Genomic DNA, 22,007 nt, shown 5'->3' on the forward strand with positions numbered 1-22,007 from the left:
AAAAAATTTCTTTTGAATGTGAGTTGGCTAAGTAATAAATGATTCTTTCCCTTTTATTATAATGTGATACTCCATATTATTGTGTGATATTTAAATATCTGATTTTATAGCCGCATGTAAATATTAACTAGTATGCATTTTGTTTAAAATATGACGAGCCCACACCACTCTAATACGATGCGCAGTATATAGGATAGTATAGTATGCCAAAAGAACTAAATGTTAGAAAATATAATTTTAGCTTTTAAATTATAGTTGAATAGAGAATATAGTTCTCAATTATTGAACGTGGATATACATCTAGTTTGTAAGTTTTTAATCACAATGTAGTTTCAATTTTTCAGTCCTCTCATGTGTTATAATTTTGATATCTAAATTTTAATTTTAATTCATAATTATTCAACATAAAAGGACAAAAACAGATGTTTAGTTAATTGCATACCAACATGCTTACGTATGTATATATAATACTAGTATTTTTTTATGCGTGATGCGCAAAAAATATGTGCCCAATATTAGTATTTTATATTAAGATTTTTGATATTTAAATAATAATAATAATAATAATAATAATAATAATAATAATAATAATAATGTAAAACATGTTTATATATATGGTAGGAAATAACTAACATATAACTCCAATATATAATGTATATATATTATTATTATTGACGAAGATAAGAAAATATATGGTGGATGCATGTGCATGGTAACTGACGGTAATAACGTTACCGGTAAATAATAATAACGATAATCTAATAGCGATGTGTCAGAGAGACAATAGTGGTATTGCTCTAGTTCTTAGTATAGAAAGTACAGTGTGTCTTTGCTAGCTGAGGAGATCCCTATTTATACTTAGAGTCCCAACGGTAACAACACGGACATAAATGAGGAGCCTGGTCTTTAAGTCTCTCTCATCAATGGGGGCTTCAATGCTGTCTTCAATGTCAGTAAAGGTGGCACCTGTTGGGATTCCTGACCGTTGGAGTTTCTATTCGTTGGGTTCCCATGTGACGCTGAGTCAAGAGTCCATGCCCATTTGTGATCCGGGTCGGGTGCCAGCCTATTATCCTGTCACCAGTCCCCCCTACTCCTGAGTCAACGGATGTGTTTGGGTTGACTTGGGAGTAAAGTTGATTTTATTCGATCCTGTATAGAATTCTGCTTGATTTAGAATATGTGATTTTATTTTCCAAATCCCTAATTTGCCTTCCAAATCACTGATTTAAGCTTTCCAAATCCTTTCCTGCTTCACTTTACTTTTTTATCTCCACCACCTCTTCAATATAAAGCCCTGCCTGCGAGTAGTTTGAGAGCACTTTCGCAACAACTTCTTGCCACAGCTCTGTAAGTCTTTGCTGTCGTTATTATCTCGTATTTTATTTAATATATATAAATATATATTTATTTATTTATTTATTATTATTTATTATTATTATTATTATTAAATTTTTTTATTATTATTATTATTATTTTTTTTTTTTTTTGCCTAGGCGCAGGGCCTTGGGTTGTGGTCGAGACGTTGCCTCGGCATGTGGCTGAGGCCGGCCGAGGCGTCGCCTCGACCAGGAAGGCCGAGGCACGGCCCCGGCCATCTGGCCGAGGCGCGACCTCGACCACCATCTGGCCGAGGCGAGTACCTCGGCTACTTGGCCGAGGCGTGGCCTCGGCCTGTGGCCGAGGCGCGGCCTCGACCAGGCGGCCGAGTCGCGTGCCTCGGCTGAGGCTGAGGCGCGGCCTCAGCCAAATTTTATTTTATTTTTTTTTATTTTATTTATTTTTTTTTTTTTAACATGGGCGGACCATGAGCACGAAATATCGTTTCGGAAAATTTTGTAAAAGATGGTACAAAACCTGTTTTATTAAGCAACATGGACGGACCATGAAAGTAAGGTACCATTTTCTAGACTCTTAGTATGTAGAGCGGACGGACCGCGATCGCCAAGCACTAACTCTAACGATTGCTATTACAAGGTTTTTAAGGAAAGTACTTGATCAAATGTTCCGAGTTCCATACCCGGTCAATCATTCTTCCCCCCGTAGTTTTTAACTTGTATGTCCCTGGGCGAACGACCTCCTCCACGACGTAAGGCCCCTCCCACTTTTTTGCGAATTTTCCCCCTTCAAGGGGTTGGCTGGCTTCCCTTCTTCGCAGCACAAGGTCGCCGACTTGGAAGTAACGGGGTCGGACTTTCGCGTCGTGGTAGGACTTTAGCTGGCGACCGTAGTTCTCCATTTTGCAGAATGCCGCCTCTCTCTTTTCATCCAAAAAGTTTAGATCCACCCTTTGGTGGAGTTCATTTTGCTCTGACTCGAATTCCTCCACCCTTATACTAGGTATGATCACTTCCACCGGGGCCCGAGCTTCAAATCCGTAGGCGAGTGCGAACGGGGTTTCTCCGGTGGCCCTTCTTGGTGTCGTGCGATAGGCCCAGAGGATGCCATCGAGTTCCTCCACCCAGGCTCCGCCGGCTACTTCTAGCTTCTTCTTGAGGCCGTCGAGGATGGTTCTATTCGCATTCTCTACTTGCCCATTCGCCTGAGGATAAGATACCGCCACCCGGCTATGCTTAACGCCCCATCCTGCTAGGAATTCTGAAAATTCTCGTGCCTCGAACTGACGACCATTGTCTGTGATTACCTGGAAGGGGATGCCGAAACGATATAGGATATTTTTCTCGACAAACCTTTTGCACCTTGCTGCAGTGATGCTCGCTAGGGGCTCGGCCTCCACCCATTTCGTGAAATAGTCAATGGCCACGATGATGTACTTTCTGCTTCCAGTCCCCGTGGGAAGGGCCCCTACCAGGTCAATTCCCCATCTTGAAAAAGGAATTGCGGTGCTTACCGGGGTGTAATTCGTCGCAGGTCGACCCGGCAGTGCTTGGAATTCTTGGCACTTGGGACATCGCTTTGTATATTCGGCGCAATCCCTCAACATTTTGGGCCAAAAATACCCTTGTAGCATGATGCGGCGCGCAATGGTGTACGCCCCTTGATGCGCGGAGCATACTCCCTCGTGGACTTCTTTTATCACCAACTTCGCTTCATCTGGATATAGACACCTTAGTAACGTGCCGTTGTAGGAGCGTTTGTACAACTTATCGCCCGAGACAACGTAGCTAGGTGCCCGTAACTTCGTTACCTTGGCGTCTGCCTCGTCTTGTGGTAGGGTGCCATCTGCCTTGTATCGCTTGATATGATCAATCCAACATGGCTCCCTAGTCTGCACAGGGAAGACCCACGAGACGTCAATACTTGAAGTCTCGAGGTCTTCTAGTCGAGCGATCTTCCTAATATGGCTGGGGACTCCGGTACTTAGCTTTGAGAGCATGTCGGCGTCGGCGTTCTGCTCTCTCGGTACCTGGTGTATCTCATATCCCTCGAACTCGCGCAAGGTTCTCAACACCGCGTCTCTGTATTTCTGCATGCTTCCTTCGTTGGCTTCATACTCCCCGGACACCTGGCTGACCACCAGCTTGGAATCGCATCGAATTCGGACCTTTTCAGCTCGTAGTCCTGCCGCCAATCGCAGTCCATTGAGGAGGGCCTCGTACTCCGCCTCATTGTTAGACAACTTGAAGTGGAATCGGATGGCATAGTAGGCGCGGAATCCCTCCGGAGTGACGAGCACCACGCCGCCGCCGCAGCCCTTGCTGTTGGAAGAGCCGTCTGTGGACAAAGTCCACCACCCTCCATCTTCAGTTTCCACTTGGTCCGTCACTTCCCGAGCGGTGCATTCCACTATAAAGTCTGCAAGAGCTTGGCCTTTGATGGCGGGCCTCGGTTTAAAATCTATGTCAAACTGACTGAGGTGCATGGCCCACCGTGCCATCCTGGCGGAACTGTTGGTATTCCGTAGGAAGCTTCCCAACGGCTGATGTGAAAGTACATGGATGGGGTGAGCTTGGAAGTAGTGAGCCAACCTTTTTGATGAGGTGACTATGGCAAATACTGTTTTCTCCAACACACTGTACCGGAGCTCCGCGTCGTGTAGGGCTTTGCTTACGTAGTAGATGGGACGCTGAGTCCCTCCTTCCTCTTTGACCAGCACGGAGCTGATCGCACCCTGTGACACGCCCAAGTACAGAATTAGGGTTTCACCTGCCTCTGGCTTTGCAAGCAGGGGCGGGGACAACAAGTATTTTTTCAACTCTTCGAAGGCCTTTTGACAGTCTGACGTCCACTCGAACCCTTTGCTCTTTTTCAAGATTTGGAAGAAGGGGAGGGATCGTTCAGCCGATTTCGACAGAAAACGGCCTAAGGCCGCCAGACGCCCGTTGAGTCTCTGGACCTCTTTTATGGACCGCGGAGGCTCCATGTCAAGGATAGTCCTTACTTTTTCTGGATTCGGCTCAATGCCGTTCCTGGTGACCATGAAGCCCAAAAATTTGCCCCCATCAACGGCGAAGGTGCATTTTTTTGGGTTCAAGCGCAAATTAAATTTTTTCATAATGGAAAATACCTCGCTGAGATCCTCGGCATGGGAAGTGGCCTTGCGACTTTTGACGATCATGTCGTCCACGTATGCTTCCATGTTTCGTCCCAGTACTGACTTGAACAACTTTGCCACCATGCGAGTGTATGTGGCCCCGGCATTCTTCAATCCGAACGGCATGACCAAGTAGCAGAATATCCCTTCGGGAGTGGTGAAGGCGGTCTTCTCTGCGTCCTCCTCATGCATGGATATCTGATGGTACCCACGGAAGGCGTCCATGAAGCTCATGAGTTCACATCCTGCCGTCTCATCCACCAATTGATCTATATTGGGTAGTGGAAAACGGTCCATAGGGCATGCCCTATTGAGGTCCGTGTAGTCCACGCACATCCTCCATGTCGATCCTTTGGGAGCTAAGACTACGTTGCTCAGCCACTGTGGGTAGTAAATTTCCTTGATGTGCCCTACGTTGAGTAATGCGGTCACCTCCTTTTTCACGAACTCTCTTCGTTCTGCCGACATATACCTTTTTCGCTGATGCACTGGTTTTCTGCTGGGGTCGACCGCGAGCTTGTGGGTTATGATCCTTCGATCTATGCCCGGCATGTCCTCTGGCCCCCACGCGAACACCGTGTGAGAACGGCGAATTACATCCACTATTTGGGCCCTTAGCTCTGGGCTTAAGCCTGTGCCGATCTTCACCACTCGGTCTGGTCTGGAGGGATCGAGAACTATGTCTTCTGTCTCTGACACGGGCTCGGCGCGGGGCCAGGCCCCTTCTTCTTTGAAAATTTTCTCCGCGATCGTGTGGACCTGTAAGTCCTTGCTGCCGATCTTCTTGCACGCCTTCACGTAGCAACTCCGGGCTGCCCGTCGGTCGCCTCTGACGACTCCTATTCCATTCGGAGTGGGGAACTTCATACACAGGTGTTCCACAGATATTATGGCCTTGAGGTCCTCTAGTGCTGGCCTTCCCAGTATGATGTTGTGGGCACAAGTGAGCCTTACCACGATGAACTCCATGTCCAGCTTGCGAGCGTTGGGGCTCGTGCCTATCTCCACGGGCAGGGTCACCGACCCTTCTGTTTCCACCGAATCCCCAGTAAACCCAGAGAGTGGAGTTCGTACCTCTTTGAGCTGGCCTCTAGGTAACCCTAACTTAGTGAAGGCGTCGTAGTACATCACGTTAACCGAGCTTCCCGTGTCGACCAAGATGCGATGTACGATCGTATCATTGATGTCCATCTTAATCACCAGTGCGTCGCGATGGGGTAAGGGGCCCTCGGGGAGGTCCTCGTCAGAGAAAGTGATGGCCTCCCGCCTCTGCTTCTTCCCTTTGGGAAGACTCACCACTTCTCCTACGTACAGCTGCCTGCTCCACTTCTTCCTCTCTGTGGGTGTGTCGCCGCCAGCTGGTCCACCGTAGATGAAATGTATGGTGTGTTTCTTTTGTCGTCTGGGCGCCATCTCGGTTTCCTTCTCGCTGTCATCCTCCTCCGATATCTGGTCGTGCTCCCTTTTCTTGGCGTTCGAGGTGGATGGCTCGGCCCCATCCCCCTTCCTCCAGACATTCTTTGGTGGATTTTTTGATGGATCGTGCTGCGGCTGTTGCTGCTGCCTGGATCGCTTGACAAAATGCCGGAAGTAGCCCTGCTGGATGAGTTCTTCTATCTGTCTCTTTAGCACATTACATTCGTCCGTGTCATGCCCGGGTTGCCTATGGAACCTGCAGTACTTTGCTTGGTCCCCTTTCGGGGAGACCTTCATGCATTCCGGTGGGAACTCGACTATTCCCATCTCCTCAGCCTGTTTTAGGATGACACTGACGGGATGGGTAAGCGGAGTTAGGTTACGCAAGGGAACCAGGCGAGGCCGTTCATGGTCCCGGCCTTTCCCTGCAGCCGGGTGGTTCGAACGTGGCGCTTGGCTGGGCGGACCAGCTTTCCCAGGTTTTCCATTCTTCCTGCCGTCCTCCTCATCTTTCTTTTTCCTATCGACGTCCTCTGCCTCGGCATAGCGGCTAGCCGTCCTCATCAAATCTTCGTAAGAACGGGGGTGGTGGGCGTTTAGCTGCTTGTGAAAATACCCCGATCTCAAGGCATGGATGAATATCGGGATTGCCGCCTTGGAGTCGAAATCGTAGACATTGTTGACTTCCTTTTTCCACTTGATTAGGAAGTCTTTGAGGCTCTCGCCTCTATCTTGCTTTACTACACAGAGGTGAGAGAATGGTTTCTTACGCTGTATGCTACCGGAGAAGTATGTTAGGAAGCTTTTTGACAACTCCCCAAAATTTTGGATCGACCCGTCCGGGATGGTGTTGAACCAATCTTGGGCCGTTCCATCCAGGGTAGACAAGAACGCTCGGCACATGATGGCGTCCCCCGCCCCGATCATTACCATGGCAGCCTTGTACCTAGTCATGTGGACCCGTGGGTCAGTGGCTCCAGTGTACGCCTTGATGGCAGGTAACCTGAAGTCCCTCGGCAGGGGTACGTCCATGATGCTTGGGGAGAACGGTGCTGCCATCCGTACCTTAGGTTCCGGCGACTGTTCCCGTGCCTCCACCCTTCTTGCTAACTCCTTGATCCTTCTCTGCAGCCTTTCGACCAGGGCTGGCTCGTCAAGGTGTCGGCGCGGAGCCGGCTGCCGCTCCTCCCTGTGTCGTGGGGCTGGTTCCTCGACGTTTCGTCCATCCAAGTGTCGGTGTGGAACCTGCTCATTAACGCGTCGTTCGCCTGCTGAGTGCCGACGCGGAGCCGGCTCATCGCGTCGCTCCGCCGAGTGCCGACGCGGAGCCGGCTCATCGCGTCGCTCCGCCGAGTGCCGACGAGGGGCCGGTTCGTCGAAGCGTCGCTCATCCGAGTGTCGACGCAGAGCCGACTCGTCATCGTGTCGGCGCGGGGCCGGCACACGAGACTCGCCCATCCTTTCTACGGGCGATCTCTCAGCTTCCCTTTCCTCGTGTCGGCGAGGGCCTCTAGCGGAGGACCCCCCGGCACGCGACTCCGACCTTTGCCGAGCGGGAGCCCCGTGTCCCAACCGTTCCAAGGCAGAGCGGGAGGGCCTAGGTTGCCGTCCGGCCGGTCCGCTCCTAGCGCGACGCCCTGCGTCCCTCGCGGCACGTGCTGCGTCCTGGGCGTCCACCCTCCGCGGGGATTCCACCTCTATTTCCTGAGGCGGGGGCGCTTGGCCTTGCAGTCCCATCGCCACTTGGTTCAGTGCCGCCGCCACTGCCTGCTGAATGGTCGCTTGGAGGTTCACGACTTGGTTCGCCCCTCCATTGTTGGGCTGATCTCGGAGGTCACCTCCATTGTTGAGTTGGTCTCGGAGGTCACCTCCGTTGTTGAGTTGGTCTCGAAGGTCCCCGGGCCTCCCATTGTTGAGATGTTCTCGGAGGTCCCCTCCACGATTGTTGGTGAGTAGGTCACGGAGGTCACCTGAGGCGTTTCCATTGTTCACGTTGCGAGAACCGTGGGAGCTGCGGGACGCCATTCTTTCAAGCTTGTTGTTGAAAGATAAAGGGAGTTGTGTTGTAGCCTGCTTGAGTATTGGATTCAGGCTCTCAATGAAAGCACCAATGACGGTAATAACGTTACCGGTAAATAATAATAACGATAATCTAATAGCGATGTGTCAGAGAGACAATAGTGGTATTGCTCTAGTTCTTAGTATAGAAAGTACAGTGTGTCTTTGCTAGCTGAGGAGATCCCTATTTATACTTAGAGTCCTAACGGTAACAACACGGACATAAATGAGGAGCCTGGTCTTTAAGTCTCTCTCATCAATGGGGGCTTCAATGCTGTCTTCAATGTCAGTAAAGGTGGCACCTGTTGGGATTCCTGACTGTTGGAGTTTCTATTCGTTGGGTTCCCATGTGACGCTGAGTCAAGAGTCCATGCCCATTTGTGATCCGGGTCGGGTGCCAGCCTATTATCCTGTCAGTAACAATGTTGGAAAAGATAACGGATCGCGAAGTTATAACGGTAGGGGTATGTTTGTTCAAAATATTGTAAAGTACAGCTCTTATTGCATAATGTACACTTATTATGTTTTTAGACTACTATATTCTATAGTGATGTGCAAAAACAGATGTTCAATATTTTTTTGTTGGTGTTAACCACACAGTGTGAACCCAAGTTATGGGAGGCACAGAAGCTGGCCCAAAGGGAATCGTCACTTATAGGAGTCAAACACAAGTTATCTCAGAATTCTCCCCCACAAAGAGAGCTCATTTGCCACTTGAGCTACCCTGATGGGTTACAGATGTTCAATATTAGTACTATATATTAAGATCTTAGATTTATTTAAATTTTAGATTTTATATTATTGTATAATAATAATAATAATAATAATAATAATAATAATAATAATAATAATAATAATAATAATAATACGGAGTAATAATTTTTATAAATTATTTTTTAAAAATACAGCCGTGGCTGTCCTCGCGGAGAGCCGGTAACATTTTATTTTAATAATATTTTTAAAATTTTAATAAATAAATAAATAATTTAAAAATAAAATAAAATAAAAAAGGCACGTGTCAACACTGCAAAGATTTAACCTGTTGAACAAGTAAATTTAGACTTAATTAAACAATTTTATCAATTTAGTGAATTTGAATGAAATTTTTTTTACTTAGAGCCCCAATTGCGTTGACTTAGGGAGCCAATTTGACTCTTCCCTATTTTGTGCACTTTAAATTTGTTCTAAAAAAAATGTTCAATGTAAATACGTTATTTTGTACCACCTATAAAGCTATTACACCTATTAAATAGGGGGTGTAAATAGCAAAATGGGTGGTGCAAATAGAATTTCCCTTTAGGTATTCATATAGAATATATATCACAGTATTCGTTAAGCGAAAATACGTAGAACCTTCTTTATATTTTATTAAACATTTATGTTAGTTACTTTCAGAAAGAAAATGTAAATATCTTTTTTATTATTATTATTATTATTATTATTATTATTATTATTATTATTATTATTATTATTATTATTACTAAAAAACAATAATTAAGGGAAATTGATATTTTTAGGATATGTTGGTATAATACCAAAAGTGGCAGATTTGATCTCTCAAAGGTTAAGTCTGTCACTTTAATAACAATCGAATTACTAAATCTGCATCGCATATGTGCGACTGTGCGAGAGAATAAATTTACACAACGGTCATAACTAATTGATTAAACGTATTATTTTCTCAATAATTACTTAATGGGAAATGGAAATTCTCACCAAATTTGTAGATATTTTTCCATGATATTTAAATGAGTGATTAAGAAAAAATAATTGGTTTGGGCTCAGATGACACCTCGGTGGCTCTCCTTGAGGGAAGGTCATATTATCAAACCCTAATGGTGAGGTATTTACTCTTTAAGCTACAAATACTCCATATTCAAAAACAAATATGATCAGACCGTTACGAAATGTATGTATATTGTTATGTGCGACGCCCTTTGGGAGGCAGGGGTACACATTGCTATGTGCGCCATGGTGCACGGTATAATGATTGATATATATATATATATATATATATATATATATATATATATATATATATATATATAGAGAGAGAGAGAGAGAGAGAGAGAGATTGAGAGATTTTAATAAGAAAAACAAATCCTTTTTTACTAAAAATAATTGACTCAATTTGAAATGGAGATTATTAGCAAATTTATATATATCTTTCCATAATATACAAAAAGAGAACTGAATTAAATATGATTGGTATTTTTCAAGGAACTATATATACTCTATACTAGAGCGATTGCAGTCACACAAACAACAACAATGGCGATTAACACAACATTAACCTTAGCCATTATTATTGCTTTAGTTTCATCATTTGCTAATGCCTATGATCCAAGCCCTCTTCAAGACTTCTGTGTTGCGGCAAATGACCCCAAAACCACTGGTACATACATCTCATACATAATTTTCTGATGTTTTCTTCTTCATACTCACTATATATGTATATGCAACTAACATTTGTGATTAATTTTTGTACAGTTTTTGTTAATGGAAGAGTTTGCAAAGACCCAAAACTTGTAACTCCAGAAGATTTCTTCACAACAGGTCTTAATGCTTCCACATTACCGGCAGCATTCCCCGGCTCAACATTTAGTTCGGCTAGTATTAACAATTTACCTGCATTAAACACACTTGGTCTCACTTTGGTTCGCAATGACTATGTGGTTGGTACTGTTGTTCCACCCCACATTCACCCTCGAGCAACTGAGCTTGCCATTGTCTTGAAAGGTACTTTCTACTTTGGATTTGTAACGGCTGATCCAAGCGATCCGACAAAGAATCGAGTCTATGCAAAAACGTACAACGTTGGAGATGTTTTTGTTACCCCTCAAGGTCTTATTCACTTTGGGGCTAACATTGGAGCTGGGAATGGAAGTACTTATGCAGTTTTCAATAGCCAAAGTCCTGGGTTTAATTTTGTATCGGATCAGCTTTTTAGATCTGACCCGCCCATCTTAGATGATGTATTAGCCAAATCTTTTCGTGTGGATGAGAAAGTGATAAAGCAAATTAGAGCACAATTCTCTTAGGAAAAATGGCATTTTAATGTAAAATGGAATGTGCAATAATTAAAGATTGTTTCTCTTTTATAGTGTTATTATAAATATTATGGTATGGCAATCCTATCTCATGTGATAATCACAGTTTTTTTAAAGTTATCAATCCATAAAATACAAATGAATATTGGTTCAAATTCAAAGATTTAATGCACTAACATCATTGAAATTCTAATCTTTTAAGATGGATACGATGATTGGTAACCATGACCGCCACCCTCGTTCCAGACGGCAATGATTGTGGTTAGAACGGTGGAAGTCTGTGCAAAACCTAAACGCTTCCAATCCCCCTCGACGACATAACCAAAGCCTGCAAGAATCCCCACATTTTACCAATCGTTATGCCGTGCATCAGTGTGCACCAACGACGTCGTTTTAACTAAAAACGTGCGTCCCACTTAAAAAAAAAAATAGTTTCGATTCCCCTCAATAGCATTATGTTGTTCATTCACTAACAAAATATGAATATACTCAATTTGATAAAATAATTTGAATAAAAGATCCACTATAAATTACACATCTCATCTCATTATTAATATCAATGAAGATTATATTATTGTGTTGAAGCAATATGCACTATTAATAATATTGAAAATGTGAAATAATGTGAAAAGATAGTGTTAATGGTGAAAATGTGAAATAAAATGTCAAAAAAATTGAAAACAAACCACACGCTCAACCACAGATTTGAACCCTGGCCTACCTTTAAGCCACCCATGCACTCTGCCACCTAGGCTAAGTCACATTCTATTATTATTTCTCTATTTTTTAATACTTATACTAAAACTTCTACTATATATACACATATACATACAAGGGTTATATAAGAGGTGGGGGTGGGGTGAGTGGGGGCAGCTGACCCCACTGCCCCACTGTGGGTCCGCCTCTGCCTGCTGGTAGGATGATCCAGGTAGAACATGTCGTAGAGGTCATAAGATTTCCACTTACAGTGGATGCCTAGATAAAGCCTTTATGAAATTCTATTATGACGGATGGACATAGCCAATTAATACGCATTGGATGCAATTATGACTTGAATTACTGTATTCACCTTTTTGGACAACACATTGTGACATGAATAGAAAGTAGAAACTATTAGAGGCTCTAAGACCCTCAATAAATGATGAATTTTAATTTGATATAAATGTTGATATGATGGAAGTCCTAATCTGAGTATTAATGAGATGCAAGCAGTTGGATGTTGAAAAAAGTATAGAAGTATATTTTGTGTGCTAAATTGGGATTAAGGTTGGATTATCTATCTGGATTTTGGTTACCAATACTTACTTCCTAATGAATCGTTCAACCATTTTTCTAGCATACACACTGTTTTCTCTCTTTTAACACTCAAAATCACGACACCTATGTAAGGAACTTGAAAGCTATGTAAGGAATTTGGATTGCTTGAACTCTTGAATGGTTACAAATGAAGTCCTTGAAGGTATTTATAGTACCCATTCTATCTCCTTAATAGATGGTGGATATCTACTTAATCCTACGGCTAGTTATTTATTCATTAGAATCCTCCCAAAATTTCTATACAAAATCTTGTGAATTCTCTAATGTTCTAGAATGTTCTAAGCATCTCTACAACATCTAGTTGATATGTACATGCTTCTAGACTATTCTACAAACTGCGAAATGCTATGTACAAGTGCAAGAAAGCTCTAGAGCGATGTAGCAAACCTCGGAATCTCATAGGAAAGTTGTACAGACGCTACAATATACTCCTTATCCCCTGGGAAAAGAATAGAAAAATTTTCCAATTTGCATTGCAATAGGAAATTTTCAGAGATAGAATTTCTACCGGTACTAGACAACCTCATAACACACATTCCCGGGGAAATCGTTGAAATTTCATTAAATTGAAGGACATTTTGATCTTTTTAATACAAAGTGTGTTGACCCGTTATATTTTATATGTTTATGTTTATTTTTTGAAAAAAAAAATCATAATTGAAGAGCGAAATGCCCTTATATTTAATGAAATTTCAACTATTTTTTTAGAGGGCCAAAATTGATCATGTTATAATAATACTTAGTCCAAAAAAGGATGTTCTAAAAAAAAAAAAGACTAAAAGTGAACTATCGCCTATAAATTTACGACCAAAAATGAAATTAACTCAAAATAATTTAAATAGAAAGCATGAAAATAAAAGTTGTTGACTAATATGATAGAGTCAAAAGGAATAAACCCAAGTCCTTTAGGATGTAGTTTAGGTATTTACCAACCACACAACCTCACATTTGTTTTGTAGTTTAGGTATTTACCAACCACACAACCTCGCCTTTGTGTAAAACAAATGTATATTATTATGTAAACCATATATACTATATATAAAATGGTAGAGTTAATTCCAGTAATAGTCCCTCGAGTATGATGATTTTTCACAATTGATCCTCGACTTTTAATTTGGACAATTTAACCACCCGACTATAAAATTCTTTCCAATTGAGGTCCTTCCGTTAATATAAGGTTAAGTTGGCGTCTATTTGAGGGCTAAAATTGTCCTTTCCCCTACAGCCTTACTCAGCGTATATTATTACCACCGACGGTCTGTTCTCCGGTGAAGGTACATCACAACCTTGCAGATAATATCTTCTGGGAGAAGATAAATACATTAATATCAGTCCGTTTCTTTCCCAATGCAGTAAAGGTACAAATTAAAATAATTTGCGTACATCAACGAAGTAGTCATGGAAGAAGAGACGAATGAGGGAAGCACCCATGCGAGCTTCTGCATTAATGGCGGCGACCACTACTTCCTTAACGGTCGAGAATACACACGCTTCATCGGCAAGCATACCCCCGGAGAGTTTCCGAAGACCAAGCGACAACAGGTTGGTCGACTGTTGTTACGCCGGAGTCCGCTACTAGAGGGTAAAGCTACTACCTTTGCTGAAGGTCGAGGAGGGCCAACACTTGGGTGCCCGAGCTCGGGGACGAAGCGTACGGCGCCGGAGGCCTGTCATTTTCCTCTCTGCTCTGGTGTCGAATTTCGGCGCGCTCGTCGATAACCGACCGCCAATTTCCCAAAGGATCGTTCGAGAGAAGTCAGAATTACACATTCTTAAGATCTAGTAATGCTGACCCCTAATAAGGAGCATCTGGCGGAAGGCATACAATGGAAAATTGGTAAGGGGCCAATCTTTCAGTCTGATGTAATGTATGTTCTGGGAATTTTGAAAGCTTTCCAAGGGAACTGTGACTCTTGGAAAAAAATTTCTAGTCTCAAAATCCCAACTATTGTCAGGTTTGTTGCATCTCTGCACTACAATACCACAAAATCAAATGAAAATTTCTTCAAAGCAGTAGTTATAGTTGATAGAAGATTAGCACTTCACTGGTTTGCATTGTTTTGTGAGTATATTAGATCAGCATAACAATATGCAATGCCACTCTAGAAATGATCGAAACGAAGGGAACACCCAAAAGCAACACTCAGGAATCTCGAAATTTATTTTATTCATATACTTGTGCTCTGTTTTATATATGCCTGATACAACATTGGGGGAATGAAGATGAAGATGAAATATACCCTTAGGAGGGAAATGACGCTTTTACCCCTTGCTTTGACGTCCCATTAACCAATATTTAACGGAAGGACCGCAATTGGAAAGATTTTAATAGTCAGGTGATTAAATTGTCCAAATTAAAAGTCAAGGACGAATTATGGAAAATCACCATACTCGGGGAACCATTGTTGGAATTAACTCTAAAATGGTAGGTGCCGAGTGGGCCCCCTCCAAGCATGGACCCTGTGCAAAGGTCCAGTCCACCCTTGCTCAGGACCGCGCCTGTTCATAATGAGAATATCATGCATACTCTATTGTTGTGTGACTATACTAAGTGTGTGTGGAACATTTCGGGTGTGATGGTGCAGTGTATGGTGAAAGATGATTTTGGTGGATGGTTGGAGACTATATGGCGGATGATTCGCACTTGGCCAAAATGGTGGCAGTCATGCATTCTATATGGCTTCAGCGTAACATATATGGCTTTGTGGGAGTCCAAGCTCAGCATTATATTCCAAGCCGTGCCTGGAGCAACGCACGTACAACATGGCTCTTTCTTGACTGCGTGAGCGAGAGGTTGTGCCAGATGCTTTTTTCTTCAATGACTGAGATTTGTTCATATGATGGTTTAGCTGTTTCAGCATGTAAGGAGTTAATGCGTTCTTTTGTTTTATGTTCTATTTCTTTTATTCCTTGAACATCAAATTGTTTAGCTCATTCGGTAGCGTCAGCGGCCTTTGTACAGGCTAACTCTGTGGTTTGAGAGTCCGTGCCTCTTGACTTTATTTCACCACTGCTTAATTAATATATGCAGCATTTTACTTTCAAAAAATAAAAAATACAATAAACTTATTTAGGGGGCGTTTGGTTCAGGTTATATAACATAACCAAGGGATTGTGACATTCCAAAGCTCACATTCCGGTGTTTGGTTCATATTATCTTAGGGAATCTGACATTCCCAAGGAATGTCATATTCCCTCCACATAGGATTTTGAAGGGAATGTGATTCCCTTCAAAATCTTAGGTAATGTAAGATAACCTTGGTTATCTTAAGGATATTATAGTGTGTATAAAAGATAACCCTAAACCAAACATGATTATATTGCATACCCCAATTTTAACCAAACACAGGAATCTAACATTCCAGTAATCTAATATTCCCAGCAATCTAACATTCCCTAAGGTAATCTGACATTCCGTGAACCAAACGACCTTTCTAAAGATAAAGATTTTACCTCGAAATAATTTTGGGGCGGTGGACCACTGATCTGGGACACCAACATCAACATGACTGAGATACATGTATTTTCTTATAACTAATTTAATATTTTTGTTTTTTTTTTTGAAAGTAATTTAATATTTTTGTTAATTGTACAAATTCATATTATTTGAGGAGTAAAAACTAAATTAGTACATCAAAAAAAAAAAAAAAAAAAAAAAAAAAAAAAAAAAAAACTAAATTAGTACAACTTATCATTAAATTATTTTTGTGTTCCTTCAAGGTATAGTTATTTGTATTTTTAATTATTTTTCTCATCATTACATAACCCAATCAGTCATGTCAAATCTTAAAATCATTTAAATCAGTAAACCTTTCGTTACTATAAGATTGACTTCAATGACACTTATTTTTTGTGCAATATAAACCAATGGAAGAGCATGGAATTTTTTTCATGGCATATTTCTTTTTTGATATTACCTTTGTAATTTGAAGGAATTCCTGATTCCCTTCTTTTAATAGTCTTAACATGATATTCGTTATTTCGAATATCCTTAAAGTTTAGAAAATTTCTGTGAGATTTTAGAGAGAACAATGCATTATCAATCATCAATTTTGTTCCTCCAAGCAATAATATGTTGATTTTCTCAGAGCCTTCAATCATTTTGCACTATGGGAGAGTTAATATTGTGCCTAAATTAGTATTAGGAAATTATATTATGTACAGTTAGTATAAGTTTTGATAGGTTAATTATTATAAGTATTAGTAAATTAATATAAATAGTCCATTGTATATATGAAGATCATAAACTATATTTTTATTATAGTTTTTTAGCTATTCTTCTCTAAGCGCTCACACGATAATTGTGAAATTGAAATTTACCGTAATTCAAATTCAGTTGCATACTAAATTTCTGTAGGTAATAATATCATATGTTCAATGTATCTTTCAAAGATTACTTAATTGAAAACCTGTAGTGATGCCATGATATAATTTTTATTATTAATTTTAATTTGTCCCTCTATAAAATTTTCAAATATAGAATTATGTCAGTGTGAGTAATATAATTTAGGGAATATTTAATTATTTATGCAATTTGTTTAATTAGCCAAAAATGAAGAAATATTGTTACCAAATGAGTAATGATCATGAAATGATTTGATATTGTTCGGCACTATATTATATACGTTATGTCAAAAATAGATGTTTAATATTAGTACTGTATATTAAAATCTTAGATTTATTTAAATTTTAGATTTTATAATAATAATAATAATAATAATAATACAGAATAATAATTTTTATAAAATTATTTTAAAAAAATATAGTCGCGGCTGTCCTCGCGGAGAGCTGGTAACATTTTTTTTTAATAATATTTTAAAAATTTTAAGAAATAAATAAATAAATTATTTAAAAATAAAATAAAAAAAGGCACATGTCAACACTGCAAAGATTTAACTTGTTGAACAAGTAAATTTATACTTAATTAAACAATTTTATCAATTTAGTGAATTTGAATGAATTTTTTTTTTTTACTTAGAGCCCCAATTGCATTGACTTAGGGAGCAAATTTGACTATTCCCTTTTTTGTGCACTTTAAATTTGTTCTAAAAAAATGTTCAATGTAAATACGTTATGTATTCATATAGAATATATATCACAGTATTCGTTAAGCGAAAATACGTAGAACCTTCTTTATATTTTGTTAAACATTTATGTTAGTTACTTTCGAAAAGAAAATGTAAATATCTTTATTATTATTATTATTATTATTATTATTATTATTATTATTATTATTATTATTATTATTATTATTATTACAAAAAAATAATTAAGGGAAATTGATATTTTTAGGATATGTTGGTATAATACCAAAGTGGCAGATTTGTAGATATTTAAACGTATTATTTTCTCAATAATTAACTTAATGGGGAAATGGAAATTCTCACCAAATTTGTAGATATTTTTCCATGATATTTAAATGAGTGATTAAGAAAAAATGATTGGTTTGGGCTCAGATGACACCTCTGTGGCTCTCCTTGAGGGAATATATATATATATATATATATATATATATATATATATATATATATATAAAGAGAGAGAGAGATTTTAATAAGAAAAACAAATCCTTTTGACTCAATTTGAAATGGAGATTATTAGCAAATTTATATATATCTTTCCATAATATACAAAAAGAGAACTGAATAAAATACGATTGGTATTTTTCAAGGAACTATATATACTCTATACTAGAGCGATTGCAGTCACACAAACAACAACAATGGCGATTAACACAACATTAACCTTAGCCATTATTATTGCTTTAGTTTCATCATTTGCTAATGCCTATGATCCAAGCCCTCTTCAAGACTTCTGTGTTGCGGCAAATGACCCCAAAACCACTGGTACATACATCTCATACATAATTTTCTGATGTTTTCTTCTTCATACTCACTATATATGTATATGCAACTAACATTTGTGATTAATTTTTGTACAGTTTTTGTTAATGGAAGAGTTTGCAAAGACCCAAAACTTGTAACTCCAGAAGATTTCTTCACAACAGGTCTTAATGCTTCCACATTACCGGCAGCATTCCCCGGCTCAACATTTAGTTCGGCTAGTATTAACAATTTACCTGCATTAAACACACTTGGTCTCACTTTGGTTCGCAATGACTATGTGGTTGGTACTGTTGTTCCACCCCACATTCACCCTCGAGCAACTGAGCTTGCCATTGTCTTGGAAGGTACTTTCTACTTTGGATTTGTAACGGCTGATCCAAGCGATCCGACAAAGAATCGAGTCTATGCAAAAACGTACAACGTTGGAGATGTTTTTGTTACCCCTCAAGGTCTTATTCACTTTGGGGCTAACATTGGAGCTGGGAATGGAAGTACTTATGCAGTTTTCAATAGCCAAAGTCCTGGGTTTAATTTTGTATCGGATCAGCTTTTTAGATCTGACCCGCCCATCTTAGATGATGTATTAGCCAAATCTTTTCGTGTGGATGAGAAAGTGATAAAGCAAATTAGAGCACAATTCTCTTAGGAAAAATGGCATTTTAATGTAAAATGGAATGTGCAATAATTAAAGATTGTTTCTCTTTTATAGTGTTATTATAAATATTATGGTATGGCAATCCTATCTCATGTGATAATCACAGTTTTTTTAAAGTTATTAATCCATAAAATACAAATGAATATTGGTTCAAATTCAAAGATTTAATGCACTAACATCATTGAAATTCTAATCTTTTAAGATGGATACGATGATTGGTAACCATGACCACCACCCTCGTTCCAGACGGCAATGATTGTGGTTAGAACGGCGGAAGTCACCTAAACGCTTCCAATCCCCCTCGACGACATAACCAAAGCCTGCAAGAATCCCCACATTTTACCAATCGTTATGCCGTGCATCAGTGTGCACCAACGACGTCGTTTTAACTAAAAACGTGCGTCCCACTTAAAAAAAAAAATAGTTTCGATTCCCCTCAATAGCATTATGTTGTTCATTCATTTTGGATTTTTAGTTTATTGATTCTGGATGTTTAGTTCATTGATTCTGCATATTTAGACGGAAATCGAAACTGATTTTTTTTTTCATTCATTATGGATTTTTAGTTCATTCATTCTGGATTTTTAGTTCATTCATTTTGGATATATAGTTCAAATTATGCACAACATAATGCTGTTGCCGGGAATCGAAACTAATTTTTTTTAAGTGAACGTGCATTTTTAGTCAAAACGAGTAAACGACGTCATTTTTGCATCCGTCTGCGCGTGCACACGGTGCAGAGCATAATTTGCCACATTTTACAACAACTATTCGACTTATCCCCAAGAAAATTCCAATTTTGAAGCAAATAAATATAAACGATGAAACACTATGCGGATAATACAGACTCGAGGTTGGGTGAATGATAGAGAAGCAGATAGTTTAGTTGGCAGAGGAGGCGAATACATGATTCTACGCAAATAATTTACTTTCAAAAAATATACTTTATATACGCAAATAATGTACTTTTAATATATTAAAAATGTACTTTTTTTGTTATGATTCACACAGCTATGTGGATCATGGTCCATGTAATAATGATTGGTAGTGATAAATTATATTGTGGATCAGGGCGCACAATGCATTGTGTGCTCTGGCCCAAAACGACGACGTTTCTATAAGTTGGTGGGGAGTTGATACGACAAACACCGTTCCGTCCGTCCATTCGTCCAATCCCGTGACAGTTCTTTTTTGTTTTTTTGTTTGTTTGTTTGTTTATGTGTATTATGTTAAGAGTTTATGTGCATTGTATTAAGAGTTTATGTGTATTATGTTAAGAATTTATGTGTATTATGTTAAGAATTTGTGTATTATGTTAAGAGTTTGTGTATTATGTATCGACAGAAACGGGAAACGGAATTTTTTTTATAAAAAAATCGTTAATAAAAAGATACAAAACGACGTCATTTTGTGCCAGGCAAAATATATTGTGCGCCCCAGTGCACGACATAACAATTGTTGTGTAGCTAGGTAATGTATAATGTTACTTCAAAAAAAAGGTAATGTATAATGTTACTTAATACTCCGTATTTGTTATTGCTTTAAAATTTTGTTTTTCTATATATAAATATCTAAATATTGGTATGATTTGAGTTAAAGATAGAAAGAAATATTCTTAATAATTAGCTCACAAATATGTTTTATACCAAATATATTAAATGAATATAATTTTGGTTGTACTTGAGACAACTATATATAAGTACCATTTGAGAAGACTATGATCACACCACCAAAAAAACAAAACAATGGCTTTCCTCTTCCCAACAACCTTAGCCATTGTTGCTCTTGTTTTTTCATTTTCTCATGCTTTTGATTCAAGCCCTCTTCAAGACTTTTGTGTTGCGGCGAATGATCCCAAATCTACTGGTAAATATTCTTTCATTTCCACTTTTTATTGCTTGATCTTCATATTTTTGGAGCTAAAAATTATAACTTTCAACTCGCAAGTCGAAATTATAATGTTTCTAGTTAGAAATTGTTTCTGATTATCAACAAAAGTGGTGAAAAAAATTAATCAATTATGTTATCATTATCTCCCGTTAATTTTCGATCATCATCAGCGACAAAAGGTGATTGGAACTTTGGATTATGCGTGGTCGGAAAATTTTCAAAATAATGAAGAAGAAAAATTCCGTCACGCAAATCCCACAAAAAACGTTTGCTTTTTATTATTCTTATGTAATTTGAGTTTTCAATGTTTTATGCATGCAGTTTTTGTGAATGGAAGGGTTTGCAAAGACCCAAAAAAGGTGACAGAAGATGACTTCTCCACATCCGGTTTAAATGTCAGCGGAGTTCCGGCAGGTGTAGGCCTAACTGTTAACACCGTTGATGTTGACAGAATCGCCGGACTAAACACACTGGGCATATTCTTGATTCGTGTGGATTATGAATCTGGGGCATTGGCCACCCCCCATACACACCCTCGATCAAGCGAGATAGTCTTGGTTTTGGAGGGCACACTTGAAGCGGGCTTTGTCACGGCTGATCCGAGCGATCCGACGAAGAATCGTCTTTATGCCAAAACATTGAATGCTGGGGATGTTTTTGTGATTCCCCCAGGTTTACTTCACTACCAGGCAAATGTTGGGAAAGTTAAGGCAACCAGTTTTAACAGTTTAAACAGCCAAAATCCCGGCATTACACCCGTTTCGTCTCAACTTTTTGGAACAGTTCCGGCCATTTCCGATGATATCCTCTCCAAAGCTTTTAGAGTGGATAAGGAAACCATTGAACTTATAAAGTCAAAGTTTGCCTAGCTAGTTGTGAACTAATGTGTAGCTCCCCATGATGTCAACATGAGTTTCAGTTTTTACTTTTACATTTTTTAATAAAAAAAATTAGTATTTATTACTGCACTATTCAATTGACTTACATATCAAACAATAAACACAACGACCGGTGGTATAAAAAAAAAAAAAACAATAAAGGTGTAATATATATATTTTTTGATTAATTAAAGTGTTTGTCAGATCTTTAGTGTCTTGTACATGTCTTAACTGTAGGGAGACACCCGACCGAATTGGAATAAGCTATATAAGGAACTTTCAACTGCCACTATCGGGGTCAAGAAGACAATGGAAAATGATTTTGGTGGCATCATTCTGGACGAGATGTGTCAGCATGAGGCATATATTAGTCCGGGTCCAAATTTATAAGGATAGAGGAGG

At 39.5% G+C, this 22,007-nt stretch overlaps 2 protein-coding genes across 2 annotated transcripts; both read left to right on the top strand.

The window, feature by feature from the left end:
- Nucleotides 1-10,240: 10,240 nt before the first annotated feature.
- Nucleotides 10,241-11,010, top strand: LOC109185764 (germin-like protein subfamily 1 member 17). The gene is made up of 2 exons (XM_019335715.1): nucleotides 10,241-10,364; nucleotides 10,460-11,010. The coding sequence occupies exons 1-2, from the start codon at nucleotides 10,241-10,243 to the stop codon at nucleotides 11,008-11,010; spliced, it is 675 nt and encodes a 224-aa protein (XP_019191260.1).
- Nucleotides 11,011-14,962: 3,952 nt separating this feature from the next.
- On the top strand, nucleotides 14,963-18,828 carry LOC109185765 (germin-like protein subfamily 1 member 17). The gene is made up of 3 exons (XM_019335716.1): nucleotides 14,963-15,197; nucleotides 18,105-18,182; nucleotides 18,278-18,828. The coding sequence occupies exons 1-3, from the start codon at nucleotides 14,963-14,965 to the stop codon at nucleotides 18,826-18,828; spliced, it is 864 nt and encodes a 287-aa protein (XP_019191261.1).
- Nucleotides 18,829-22,007: the final 3,179 nt, after the last annotated feature.

This window comes from Ipomoea nil, unplaced genomic scaffold (genome assembly GCF_001879475.1).
Source record: "Ipomoea nil cultivar Tokyo-kokei standard unplaced genomic scaffold, Asagao_1.1 scaffold1361, whole genome shotgun sequence".
NCBI lineage: Eukaryota > Viridiplantae > Streptophyta > Magnoliopsida > Solanales > Convolvulaceae > Ipomoea > Ipomoea nil.